The sequence below is a fragment of the Caenorhabditis briggsae genome (genome assembly GCF_000004555.2).
Source record: "Caenorhabditis briggsae complete genome, chrV, whole genome shotgun sequence".
Taxonomy (NCBI): domain Eukaryota; kingdom Metazoa; phylum Nematoda; class Chromadorea; order Rhabditida; family Rhabditidae; genus Caenorhabditis; species Caenorhabditis briggsae.
The window spans coordinates 2,229,728-2,244,026 of NC_013488.2; the positions used below are offsets into that span (position 1 = coordinate 2,229,728).

Here is a 14,299-nt window from a genome sequence, read left to right on the forward strand (position 1 = left end):
TTCAGAAATTCAGAAATTCAGAAATTCAGACTTACGGAAGTTCAGAAATACGGAAGTTCAGAAATTCGGAAATTCAGGAATTCAGAAATTCAGAAATTCAGAAATTCAGAAATTCAGAAATTCAGAAATTCAGAAATTCAAAAATTCAGAAATTCAGAAATTCAGAAATTCGGAAATTCAAAAATTCAGAGATTCAGAAATTCGGAAATTCAGGAATTCAGAAATTCAGGAATTCAGAAATTCAGAAATACGGAAGTTCAGAAATACGGAAGTTCAGAAATTCGGAAATTCAGAAATTCAGAAATTCAGAAATTCGGAAATTCAAAAATTCAGAGATTCAGAAATTCGGAAATTCAGGAATTCAGAAATTCAGGAATTCAGAAATTCAGAAATACGGAAGTTCAGAAATACGGAAGTTCAGAAATTCGGAAATTCAGAAATTCAGAAATTCAGAAATTCGGAAATTCAGGAATTCAGAAATTCAGGAATTTAGAAATTCAGAAATACGGAAGTTCGGTACTTCAGGAGTCCAGAAACTCAGGAATTCAGGAATTCAGAAATTAAGAAATTCCAGTTATATAGACAATTTGGTGGAATCGAATTTTGAAAATGAGACCCCCCCCCTTTTGAAATTCCAAAAAGCACCTTGGACCGAATAAGCCCCCTAGGGAAATCATCTAACCAAGAGTACCTATCAAAATGCGTCAGAATAAATGTGCTTCTCCTTTCTGCCTTCAGAGGTGTTTCTCACAATTTTCAGGAGACGTCGTGGGACGGACGGGGGCACGGACTGTCAATCTCCGTCAGCACTTCATCCATCTCGACGCTAATATAACTGTCGCCGCCAATCGACGTCTCTCTTCTGTCTCTCCTCTGTGCGCCCCGCGCAGAAGGATCCCGGGGTTGTCTCTGCGTCTCTCAATCTCGCATACTGCCTCTCTTCGACTGACTTTTAGCTGTCGAGAGGGCTTGTCACTCATAATTCGCACCGTTGGAGGGGTCCTGCGCATACTTGTCTTGTCGCCCCCCGAATCAGGAGCTCATGATTGCCCCCAAAAAGTTAGGTATCAAAGATAAAAGTGAGACCTTGTATTCTGTTTTTTTCTGGTTGATTAGACCTTATGAGGACACATACGGTAACCAGGCGAAGCGTGAAAATTAGAGAGGGAAGATAAAATAGTCACCTTGGCGGGACAAAAAGAGAAAGAAGAACAGAAAAAGAAGAAGACGTCAGATACACACACACATTCGTGGCGGACTAGAATTTGTCAAGAAGGGACCTTGAGGAGGAAGAGTGGGGGAGAGGAAGGGATAATCAATCCGGGATTGACAACAATGCATTTTTGAAAAGTTTCTCTTTTTGTTTGGTCTGTCCCAGAAAATGAAAATGATGAAAACCGAATGTCCGTCCCTCCTCCTCCTCCTATCACTTGTCACTTGTCACATTTCACTGTTGATTAACGACAACGAAGGAGAAGAAGGAGATGGAGATGGGAGGAGACGTCTGATTCTTGAATAATACGGTATGTTTTGATATGAAACTTGAGAGAGTGGGAGAGAGAGAAAAAAAGAGAGAGAGAGAGAGAAAAAAAAAGAGAGAGAGAGAGAGAGAGAGAGAGAGAGGGTGAAATGGGCTGGAACCTATGGGATTGCCTAACGATTCGGAGGATTGGATATTTATAGGGTCGATATTTCCTTGTGATCTTTGAAAGCCCGAAATCTGAATTTTTCGATTTTGTGATAAATTGCAATGATTGCTGTTACAGTTTGAGTTACATTACTTTTGAAACTACGAGGAGCCTGTAGCTTGCACCTGCTCTAATAGAGAACCGCGGTATATTCGACCTTTTGAGCTTAATTATCTCGGTTCCTATGAGATATATCAAAAATCTGTCAACTGATAAAATGTTTTTCATGATATCACCAGCATTTCATCAGTTAACCGCGTTTTGATATATTTTATAGGAACCGAGATAATTGAGCCCAAAGTGTAAGTGAGTTCCAGCAGAGCATTTACGGTATAATTGATTACACTGTTAGCTCAATTATCTCATATAAGAGATATCAAAAATTTGTCAACTGATAAAATATTTTTTAAAATAACAGTAACATTTTATCAGTTAACACATTTTAGATATTTCTCATATGACCTGAGATAATTGAGCTTAAAGTTATAGTACCGCGAGAACTGTAATTTAACTTTTAACTTTGAGTTCAATTATCTCGGTTCCTATGAAAGATATCAAAAAACTTGTAACTGATAAAATGTAGATAATTTTAAGACAAACATTTTATTTTTTAACAAAAATTCTATATCTCACATAAGAGCTGAGATATTTGAGCTCAAAGTTGACGGTGGGGGGGGGGGTGTATTCCATTAGAGCGTTTGAGGTATCCGGCGGGGTTCTGTTAGACTTACGGTATTTTTAAACTTTTATCATTTTCCAGAACTGCTTAATCTAGAAAGAACGACTCATAAAACAAATTGTTTGCTAAAATTTCTGCAAAACCAACAAAAAAAAACGAACGACATCAGGAAGTGATGCTCCAGATTATACAACACCATGTGCTTCGTTTTTTCAAGCACACCCCACACACAAACAAGCGAAAAAAGTGGTGATAAAAAGTGAGAAAACTGATGTATCACCACCAGTTCACGAGACCACCTTTATACTATTTGCGGGAAAAGTGCATCCTGATGAGCTCAACGCGAATAATTGGCAGGTGGTCGACATAGTCAGTTTCGGTGCCGGCCGGTACCAGTCGCGACTCCAGCAAATTCTCCTGATAAGGAATTAGAAGAGCAGGAGGTGAGTGACAGGTACATGAAAAGGTATGGGGGTACGACAAGACACAGCAAAAAGGAAATTCCAGATGACGGGGGCCTCATTAGAAAAGTCATAAAATGAAATGGTCGGTTGGTGTTGTGTCGGCTACTATAGCAATCTCTAACCACGATCTGACCGCTACAGCTAGCATAAAATCAAATAATGACATTGCCTTTGTTGCGCAGAAATGTTACTAGGAGGGGGTTACAAATAAGGAGCAGATGGTTTTGGTGACAGGGCAAGAAATGACAAAAGGAGGGACAAAAAACTTGGTTGCGTAACCTGAAGCATTAATTTGTAGGGAAGGGGGATTTGGTTGGTTCCTTTTGGTCCCTCCTCGACAGGCTCCGCCCAGATGCTCTCACCCGAACACTTAATATCCCCCGCTTTGATGTATGGACAGGTGAGGGGACTATTCGAGAGGGGGTACTTGTAATAATAAAATGGCAAACACTGCGGAGGGGGAGCAATTTGAATAGTAGGGTTGATAGGTGCTAACGAGAAATGATCTGTTGGGTTGTCATTAGAGAGAAAGTGTGAATTGTTATTCGATGGGAATGGGAAAATGAGGGGGAATGGATAGGGCTTTGTTTAGGAAGAATTTCAGAAGAATCCGGGAATCCTGGAATGCAGTAATGCAGGAATCTGAGAATATAGGATGTTGGGAATTTATGAATCCAGGAATCCCAAAACCCAGGAATCCAAGAATCTAAGAATTCAAGAAGCCAAGAATCCACGAATCCACAGAAATCCATATCTTTAAAAAATAACGGTAATTTCGCAGAAGTATTACTGTAGTGTAGTGTTACTGTAGTATTTAGAGTGCACTTACACAACATCCCAAAAAACACCTATTGGGATTTTTCGATTTTCCGATTTCCCAAAGTTCGGACTATCAAAGTTGGAAATTCGTAATTTTGGGATTTTCCAAAAACTTGGAATTTCCGGGCATCAAAATTTCCAGAATTACCCGTTTTGGAATTTGACTATCTCACTCTCAAAATTAAGAATTTTGACAATTTTTAGAATTTGGGTATTTATGAGTTTCGAAGTCAGGGATCCAGGAATCCAGGAATCCAGAATCCAGAATCCAGAATCCAGAATCCAGAATCCAGAATCCAGAATCCAGAATCCAGAATCCAGAATCCAGAATCCAGAATCCAGAATCCAGAGAATCCAGGAATCCTTAAATCCAGGAATCCAGGAATCCAGCAATCCTGCAATCCAGGAACCCAGGAATGCAGGAATCCAGGAATCCAGGAATCCATGATCCATAGGGTCTAGGACCCATAGGATCTTAAATCCATAGAATCTGGGAATCCAGGAATCCAAGAATACAAGAATCCAAGAATCCAAGAGTCCAGGAATCCAGGAACCCAGGAATCCATGATCCATAGGGTCAAGGACCCATAGGATCTTCAATCCATGAGATTTAGGATTCATGAGATCTAGGATTCAAAGGATCCAGGGTCCCAAAGATCCTAGAATCTCAAGATCTAGAATCTATCGGGTCATAGGATTCATAGGACTCAGAAATCCAAGAATCTTAACAAACAAAAAAAGGACAGCTGACTCCAAAAAAGAGAAACTAGGTCACCCAAGAAGGTAACTCACGTATTGGTCGTGTCATAAAACATGGCAACACATGTTCGTACCCGTAATGATAAAATCTAGAATAACCGAATAACCATCTGCTCCTAGAATTCTGGTGGTGGTAAGAGTGTACCAATTGGCCACTGGTCTCTTTTTAGCACCGACTCACCCTCACTCTTTTATTTCAACTCTTATCGGTCCCTTTTGACGCGTGGCATTTTTTTAATGATCGAGTTGATGGTAGGTTTAATGGCTTTTCGCGAGGGTCGAGATAAATTAAGACGAACAAAAAAAACGAAGAAAAAAGTGAGGTTGATGGACATGTCCTTTTTTGCCTGGTGTGCCAGAAAATGTGTGATATGAAGAGATTCTGATTGACGGTTGAGCACAGGGAAGTCATCAAATGGGCAAATAACTAAATGTTTATGGGTGGAAATAGGAAAACAAATTATTTGAGAATTGATAGCTAGAGTTTACTGTACTTTGAAATCATCAATGGGGAATGATCAGAGTTTGCGATCCTGGAATTCAGAATGTTTCTGGAATTCAGTAAATTCAGAATAAAATTGTTTGCGATTCTGGAATTCAGCAGAATCGTGAAACCTAGGCTCCCAGGAACCCTGGAATTCAGGAATTCGGGAACTACGGAATTCAGAAATACAAGAATCCAGGAACCCAGAAGTTCAGGATTCGAGTAATTTAGGAATCCGGGAATTCAGGAATCCAGAAATTCAGGAATCCAGGAATCTAGATTTGCGAATTCCAAAATCTCTTGAAACTCATTTTCAGAATCTCAGAATTCCGCTTCTTCCTAACTTCAAGTTTCTAGATCACAAAACTTCAAAATGGAAAATTTTATAATTCTGGAAAACTGAAATTTACTATTTTTGCAATTCCTACTGATTCAGGTAAAAATTGAACAATCTAAATTTAAGAATCTCAGAATCTCAGAATCTCAGAATCTCAGAATCTCAGAATCTCAGAATCTCAGAATCTCAGAATCTCAGAATCTCAGAATCTCAGAATCTCAGAATCTCAGAATCTCAGAATCTCAGAATCTCAGAATCTCAGAATCTCAGAATCTCAGAATCTCAGAATCTCAAAGTTCTTCAAAATTTCAGAATCCTCTCTCCAAATCTTTGTTCACTAATTTGCATAATCCTAGATCTCCCTGACGCACACAATTAATTGTTTTATTGCTCATACTACAGTACCACTTGCCCCTTAATTGACCTAAACTAATTTCCAGAATTATTTGACACCACCTGTTTCAAAAATTCAAAAAAAGAACCACCTACTCACCCAATTACACCTGCCAAATAAATCTCAAAATTGCGTAATCAGATGAGAGCTCTCAATGAAAAAGAGGGTGTGTGACGCCATCAGGACCCTGACATGTTTGGGAGGAGGAAATGAGACAATAGAAGGATTACTGTACGTATTACAGTTTTCAAATGACGAGAATTGGAAACCAGTTTTCTCTAGGACTAACGAGGTACTAATTAGGAATAGGAATACTGTAGCAGCAGTTTAAAGGTACATCCGTCTGCATTGAGGAAAACGAAAAAAGAAAGTGATAAAAGTGAGAATGAGTCAGGTGACCATGACCGGGAAGGAAAGATACAAAACGAATCCATAACCATAAAAATAAGAATAAACCGGAACCAAATTGTATAATAAACGGACCCGCCGCGCGCATAGTTATAGTCTCAAGCGCGTCTCATGAATTGTTTTTGAAATATGGTCTTGGTTAGAAAATAAGGGATGAGGGATAGGTTTCAACGTTTGGGGTGGGAGGGGACACACATCCAATAAATCAGTTATAAGATGATTGGCACGTCACCAGAAAACAGAAGAAGAGGAAGAAGAAGAAGGGATGAAGGGCCCAAGGTTGGCGCCAATATTGGCTCAAGGGTGTCTAGGAGGTGTCAGAATTTGAATTCTGAGATTCTGAGATTCACAAGGCAAACAGAACATCTGGAAAATTTGGAATTTCAGAGTTCAAAATTGATCGGGATCTTAAAAATTCAGAATCTCGGAATCTCAGAATTCCTCAACGGACGATCGACTGCTGAATTTCTGAGATTATGGATTCTTATTTGAAAACTTCAAAAGTTCAGGAGCTTAAAATGCAAGGTTAATATCTGGATAACTTCAGAATCTCAAAATTTGGGACGGCGGATTTTTAGAATTTTCGAAAATCGGAATCTCAGAATCTCAGAATCTTAGAATCTCGGAATCTCAGAATCTCAGAATCTCAGAATCTCGAAATCACAAAATTTCAAAATCGCAGAATTTCAGCATTTCAGAATTTCAGCATTTCAGAATTTCAGAATTTCGAAATTAAAGAATTACAGAATTTCCGGATTTCAGAACCTCAGAATTTCAGAATTTCAGAATCTCAGAATCTCAGAATTTCAAAATCTCAGAATCTCAGAATCTCGGAATCTCAGAATCTCAGAATCTCAGAATCTCAGAATCTCAGAATTGCAGAACTTCAGAGTCTCAGAATCTCAAAACCTCAAAATTTCAAAATCTCAGATTCTCAGAATCTCAAAATCTCAAAATCTCAGAATCTTAAAATCTTAGAATCTCTGAATCTCAGAATTTCAGAATCACGGAATCTCAGAATCTCAGAATTCCCAGAATCTCAGAATCTCAAAATCTCAAAATCTCAGAATCTCAAAATCTCAAAATCTCAGAATCTTAAAATCTTAGAATCTCAGAATTTCAGAATCACGGAATCTCAGAATCTCAGAATCTCAGAAACTCAGAATCTCAGAATTTCAGAATCACGGAATCTCAGGATCTCAGAATTCCCAGAATTTCAGAATTTCAAAAGTTCAGAATCTCAAAATCGCAGAACTCTTATACGGACGATTGGCGGCTGAACGGCGGCTGAGTAAAAGTTCTGATTCAAGAATTCTGATTCAACTAAAAAAAAATCAAAACCTCCAGAAATGAAAAGCACAGATGCCGGAAATTTGAAAATCTGTGGGCATCATCGCATCAGAGACTCCTCCCTCCCCGCTGGCACCCATATGTTCTAAAGTATCGTATTTCGCGCATTTCATCGGCTTTTCATCATTTCTCTCTTTTTTAATACCCGACACCCGATGTTCATTTCATTCGGACTCTCCGTTCTCTCCACGAATCACAAACTATTCCACCGCCCAAAAACACATATTCTCGGTTGGTGTGCTCGTTGTAAAACTGCAAATGCGACACATAAAAACCTCTATGCTTTTGAGCTTTTGCCGCCGACGCCGGCCCCATCCGGTGGGTGCTCAGGGAAGGAAACAGAAGTACCATTTTATGGGGAAGGGGTATAAAAACATTCGGAAGGATAATGGTAAGAGGTTTTTGAGGAGAAACAAATGGGGTTCAAGTAGAAGAGAAGAAGCTAACACAGCTTGTAAAGGGCTAACACAGCTTGTAATGTTGTAAATGCGCTCAAACGCGAATACCGTAAAAACTGTAAGAAGAGAACCTAACTTTTACCTTTTAGCCAATTTATCTCACTTCCCGTCAAAGATATGGAAAAGTTGTCGATTGATAAAATGTTTATCATAATATCAGAAATATTTTGTCAGTTGCTCACTTTTTGATATCTTGCATAGAAATTAAGATAATTGGGCTAAAACCAAGCAGTGTGGGGGCCCTTCTATTTCAGGTTTTTCTAGTCTGACGGAGATGCGCGTCGCGATCAAAAATATAATTTAAAGGTGCATTGTCGGTCCAGTAGCGAAAAAACAAAATGTTCATTTGAATCAGTGCATACGCCTTTAATACCGTACCTCACAATAAATTCATTTGGGTATATTTTTAGCTGTTTTTCTATTTTATGAAAATCAGGCACAAAAACAGGCAAAACATTGAGGGAAAGTGATCTGAATTAAAATAAATATAAATCTATGAGGTACGGTATTAGAGGCGCATGTACTGTTACTAAAAAAAAGAAAGATGAAAGGTCAAACAATTTTTATTGCTGAACTTCGAGCTTAATTATCTCGATTCCTGTAAGAGATATCAAAAAGCAGCCAACTGATAAAATGTTACTGACATTATGTTAAATAATTTATCAATTAGCTACTTTTTGATATCTTTCACAAGAAACGAGATATACAGGCTCAAACTACACTATAACTTTTTCTAAAATAACGCCACCCTGTACTTGCCCTTTTAGCGCAATAATCTCGGTTCCTTTAAGAGATATCAAAAATTTGTCAACTGATAAAATGTTGGTGATATCATAATAAACATTATATCAGTTGACAATGTTTTGATATCTCTTATAAGAACCGAGATAATTGAACTCAAACTGCATGGAAAAAATTATTTCCAAAAACTCGGTGGAAAATTCAAAAGAAGAATACTGTCGTTTTGGACAGACTGACCTCCTTTGAGAGTTCCCAAGAATCCATTCCCTACAGAAGGAAATTAGTTTTAGTTTTAGTCCTCCTCACCGAAATAGTGCGCCTTTTGAAGAAACAGCCAGACAACTCTCAATCACACATCTCGAGAAGGTCGTACACTAATTGGAATACAAATTGAAATCATCACACTTCTCCGCTATTCCAAAACTTCTAGAGGGATATATGGAGGCGAATGATGATTATGAGAGTGGCGTAATACGATTAGGTAAGTGGCACTTTTGAGTATATTTATGCGCAAGGCAGCAGCAAAAAAGAGACCGCTCGCTGATGAAGAGGAAGGGGTGAATTGAGAAGATTATTGACCTGGGAACGAAGGAAATCTGAGGAGAAGGAGGTAGTATAGCTGTCCACAGTTTATGACTTTCTGATGTGTTTTTCGAGGAATTGGGTTTCATTCTGATCTGAAGAAGCAGCAGCTAGGGGGAGCTGAGAAAGAAGTGAGGAATCGGAGTCAGAAAATTGCAGATTGGATATTATTCTAGTACAGAAAAATCAAAGCTGTGAAGGGGGCCCGCGATGGTCCCACAGATAGTAACAACTTCCATAATCTCATCTTGCTCCTGGTCAACACCCAGGACCCAGGACCCAGGACCCAGGACCCAGGACCCAGGACCCAGGACCCAGGACCCAGGACCCAGGACCCAGGACCCAGGACCCAGGACCCAGGACCCAGGACCCAGGACCCAGGACCCAGAAAATGCTTATCATAATATCAAAAACATTTCGCCGGTTTACCACTTTTTTATATCTTTCACAGGAACCGAGATAAATTTACTCAAAGTTGAAAGTTAGGGGGGTCTTTCTATTAGAATGGCTACGGTATGTTTTGTTCCCAAAACTTTGAAATTTTGACAAAAGAACAAGATAACGGCAGCCGACTCAGAACAAAAATCGAAAATTTGAATTTTTATCACAAACAATTTCAAAAACTCTGTGAATCAAGCAAAAAACCTTGTTTTGCCACCTATAATCAGCTAGTAAAGGTGCTGTTGTATTAGAGGAAGTTTTGGACTACAGCTGGCGTTATGATTCGGTAAATTCTGCAAATAAAAATGTTTTTAGGTTTACACTAATTGTCGTCGAGAATCGTCGAATTAGTTCAGAAAAACAAAAAATACGAAAACTTTAAAACTTTAAAACGCAACCAAAATGTCTAAAAATAGTGTCTGAGCAACTTTGAATTTGTATTCACATCGAAAAAGCGATTTTTGCATTTTGAAAGGTTTTAAAAAGGTAAAAACATATGTATTATCTTCAAGCTTAGCCGAATGATCGAGTTTCTTTCAAGAATTTTGATGTTTTTTCGAGTTTTTTGCTGGTTTCTGGGTGAAATTATCGTTTTTATTCATTTTTCGAATTTATCAACTCTTTCAAACAGTTTCTTCACTGCTTTAAAAAATATTTTCCAACGAAAAACCGTTTTTTTTCCACCACAAACGCCTTCTCCCAGGAACTTTCCCATTTCAAACTGCCGCTAACGAAGAGGGGCGCGTTGCGTGTCGCGTCGCGGCTCCAGCTGTCCTCTCGTTTTATTTCACTCTCTTTTCACCCGCTTCTTCTTCGGATGTTTCCTGTTTCCCCACCCTCCGTCCACTCACTTGTTTGATTTGTCATCGTTTTATGTTCAAAATTCTTGCCTTTTTCCTCCTAGTTTATCGATTTTCCCTCCATAAAACTGCATTTTTCAGTGTTAACCTAGAAACTGAAACGCAAGACATGTCGGATCCAGTCGCCGATTTTTTGGCTCGTGAGCAGAATTTGTTTGCTGATTTTGATGGAGCTCCACCAGCAGATGCTCCAGCTGATCCAGGTGAGATTATTTTATTAATTTTCAACCGAAAAATTGTGTTTTTGCAGCCGCCGCCGGATTGGATGACGACTTTGGAGATCTTCAAGTAAGAATTTAAAACGAAATTTCGTAATAAAACGAGTTAATTTCAGATCGCTGGAGATCTGGAACCACAACCACCAGTTGTGCACCCAACTGATTCTGGCGTCGATTTGGATGGGCTTGTCGATGACAACGCTGCGCCAATCGTCGTCGATCCACCAATGTTGAACGGAAATCATGGAGCGCCTTCGGGTGGAAGCTCCACGGGACCATCGCCAGTGCTCTCGACAGTGCCCAGAATCGAAGCGGAGAAGATTCGGGCGTGGAAAGCGCAGCAAGAGCAATTGTTGGCGCAAAAGGATGCTGCTGAGGAGAAGAAGAAGGACGAGCTTCGTGCCAACGCCAAAAAGGAGCTGGAAGAGTGGTACAAGCAGCGCGAGAAGACTCTTCAGTTGTCGCACGATGAGAATTTGTAAGTTTTTGGTTTTGTGTAGGGGTTTGTTGCTAGAAGTCCTAGTGTTTAGCGGTCCGGCTGATAGCTTGTCCCTAGCGATATTCAGACAGTTTTGGTACGAATTGATAGATCTAGACAGGGCCCGTCAAGCCTATATCATTCTAGCCGGATTCCATTCCGGTAACATGCCGCAAACTAAGCTTGAATGACAATTTTCGACCTACTTGACAAAAATCAGATTTTTTGTTATTCAATCGGAATCCAGCTCGAATGATATAGCATTCAAGCCGGAATCCCGTTCGATGATATAGCATTCGGGCCGGATTCTGGTCCGATTGAATGACTCAGGTTGCGGCATGTTACCGGATCGGAATACGGCTCGAATGATAAAGGCGTGATGGGTCCTTTCAATATCTACCATTTAGTACCTAAACCGTCCGAATATCTCATTTTAGAGACAAGCTATCAGCCGGCCCGCAACTATGCTGTTTACTGTCATTATGCTATTGCAAACCCGTACAATTCAATATTTTCCAGGAAAAACGAGAAAGCCAACCAAGAGCTGTTCGCCAAGCAACAAGACGGAGACGCCCAGTGGGAGACTGTGAACAAGCTCGTCGAGCAGCAAAAGTCGAAGAGTGGAAGAGATTTGAGTCGTCTGAAGACGCTGCTCGCCGGTCTCAAACACGCCCAATAATTTTTCGTACTTTTGTCTCCTACACCTTTTGCATATTCGCTTTCCCCCTTTCTTTGTTAAATAATGTATTTATTATTTATAAGCAAAAGTAGTCAATTTTCACCTGTCCCGATATATGGTTGTCATTCACTTTCCTTTCCGAAACTATTATTTCCCATTTTCCGTCGACCGAAGATAATTTTAACCAGTCCCCTTTTCTTTACCCCGATAATCCCGTCCTTGTGATAATTCATTTTAGAAGATGAACCGTTTTACTGAAATTTTACATTTTCCACCGTTTAGCGTACTTTGCGTTGTTTCATTTTTGCTAGGTGTTGTGTTGTGGCATGCAAACTTTTTTTTTGAATTTTAAATTCTGAATTGATCATCCATAGCACACCACCTGGCCCTTTCAGATGAGCTACGGCGAGGATCAGCCGACGTTCGAAGAGCTGATGGAAGTTGCACAGAAGCAGCAAGAAGTCATTGAAATCTACGAGCAACAAATGGATGCGTCTCGTCTGGAGTGCTCAAAGCTAACGGAAGAAAATGACAAGAAGAGCGAAATCATTAAATTGATGGAGACGTCGGAAATTCTGCTGAAGGCAGAAATTGAATCGTTGAGAGTATGTTTAGAGAATCGCAAAATGTTTTATAATAAACGGAAATTTGAAATTTGAATAAATTGAAATGTAAATATAAACAAAGAAAAATTTTGGCAGAACAAAAAAGAAATGAAAGCGGAGACGAAGCAAAAACCAGAAGAAACCAGAGAAGATCGGGAGCTGGAAACGATTGAAGAGTTGAGACTGAAGTGTAAAGAGGTGAGCAATTGACACGTGGAACTTCTGGAAATAAATTGGCTGAAAATCGCAGAAAATAAGACACTTTCGACGGAAAAAACCGCGAAAAATAGGGGAAAATTGATATTGTATTACTGTAGCTTTGATTTTCGGTGCAATGCACTATATCTGACGACACATCTCTCAGAAATTCGAATTTTTCAGGTTTTTATCGATTTTTCAGGTATTTTTCCCCCAAAAAGTCGGAAAAAAGAGAAAATAGAAATATTCTTAGATTACTGTAGTTGCCGTTGTGGGACCTTAAGTCCACTTCTTTGTAATAATGTCAAATGTCACTTCCACGTTATGGAATCGTGGAAGAGACGAAATTATGTGCTGAGCCAATTTTGGGCGCGTCGCGTGTCGGCGTAGCGGTCGCAAACTGAGTAGCGACTCAACATCAACGCTTAAGACGCTTTAATTTACAAAGAAAGTTTTGAAATTCTGAAAACTAGAAAAGTTTCGCGACAAACAAAAGCGATTTTCTTAATATTCTCGTTCGCGATGCCGCGACTAGACCACCCCCATAATTTAAGCGCAATTATCTCAATTTCTTTGAGAGATATCAAAATTTTGTCAACTGATAAATTGTTCATCATAATATCACCAACATTTTATCAGTTGACAGAATTTTCATATCTTTCATAAGAACGGAAATAATTGAGCTCAAAGGAAAATCACTGGGAAGATCGGTAGGGTGCGACCGCGTAGCTCAATTATCTCGCTTCCTGTAAGAGATATCAAAAATGTGTCAACTGATAAAATATTGGTGATATTATGATAAATATTTTATCAGTTGGCAGTTTTTTGATATCGTTTGAAGGAACCGAGATAATTGAGCTCAAAGGAAATCTTGAAAAACCCAACTATATATTCCAGCTGACCTACAAGTTAGAATCGATGAAAACCCAACAAACTTCCCTGGAAATCGAACTCGAGACACAGAAGAAAAACAACGAGTTTGTGAGAAACGAATTAATCGAAGAAAGGAAGCAAAGAGCTTCTGAAAAGGATCGTCTCACTTCGAACTATCAAATTCTGGAGCAACAACTCAAACAGAATATGGAAGAGATTCAGACTAAACTCAACAAGTCAAAAATGGAATTGGGACAATTGAAAACGGATTTGGAGATGAAGGAGCATCGAGAGAAGCAGTTGGAAAGGCTATATGAGGACGTTATGGTTGAAGTGAATGAGATAAGAAAGGAGAAATCGGCAGTGGTGGTTCGATGCTCATCGATGAGTGCGGAAATCGGAGAATTGAAGGCAAAGAATCAGCAATTGAAGGCGAGGATACCGGGGAATGAGAATGATATGGAGGATATGAATAAGTTGTTAGGGGATCAGAGTCATCTGATTGCCGCGTTGAGAGAGGAGACGAAGCTGTTGGCTAGGAAGGTGGAGGTGGATTCCAGAGAGTACAGGTGGGTAGGAATCCTATGGATTCTAAAACTCAGATCCTATAGATCCGCGATTCTTGGGTTCCTAGATTCTATGGCCCCTGGATCCTATGGATCTGTCGATCCTATGGATCCCTGGATTCCTGGATTCCTGGATTCCTCGATTCTTGGATTCCTGATCCTTATGGATCCTAATAGATTGTAGATTCTTGAGTTCCTAGGGATCATAGATTCTTGGG

General features: G+C 39.5%; 3 protein-coding genes across 3 annotated transcripts; all 3 read left to right on the top strand.

Annotated features, from left to right (window-relative positions):
* Window positions 1-3,183: 3,183 nt before the first annotated feature.
* Window positions 3,184-7,312, top strand: CBG20598 (the record flags this gene model as incomplete). The annotated part of the gene is made up of 4 exons (XM_002635560.1): window positions 3,184-3,231; window positions 3,855-4,106; window positions 5,357-5,525; window positions 6,819-7,312. 4 exons carry the CDS (start codon window positions 3,184-3,186, stop codon window positions 7,310-7,312), a joined length of 963 nt encoding a protein of 320 aa, XP_002635606.1.
* A 1,775-nt stretch (window positions 7,313-9,087) lies between these two features.
* On the top strand, window positions 9,088-9,567 carry CBG20600 (the record flags this gene model as incomplete). The annotated part of the gene is made up of 2 exons (XM_002635561.1): window positions 9,088-9,138; window positions 9,340-9,567. The coding sequence occupies 2 exons, from the start codon at window positions 9,088-9,090 to the stop codon at window positions 9,565-9,567; spliced, it is 279 nt and encodes a 92-aa protein (XP_002635607.1).
* Window positions 9,568-10,573: 1,006 nt separating this feature from the next.
* Window positions 10,574-11,839, top strand: Cbr-clic-1 (the record flags this gene model as incomplete). Its single annotated transcript, XM_045236694.1, has 4 exons — window positions 10,574-10,667; window positions 10,715-10,752; window positions 10,799-11,160; window positions 11,680-11,839. The coding sequence occupies 4 exons, from the start codon at window positions 10,574-10,576 to the stop codon at window positions 11,837-11,839; spliced, it is 654 nt and encodes a 217-aa protein (XP_045097087.1).
* Window positions 11,840-14,299: the final 2,460 nt, after the last annotated feature.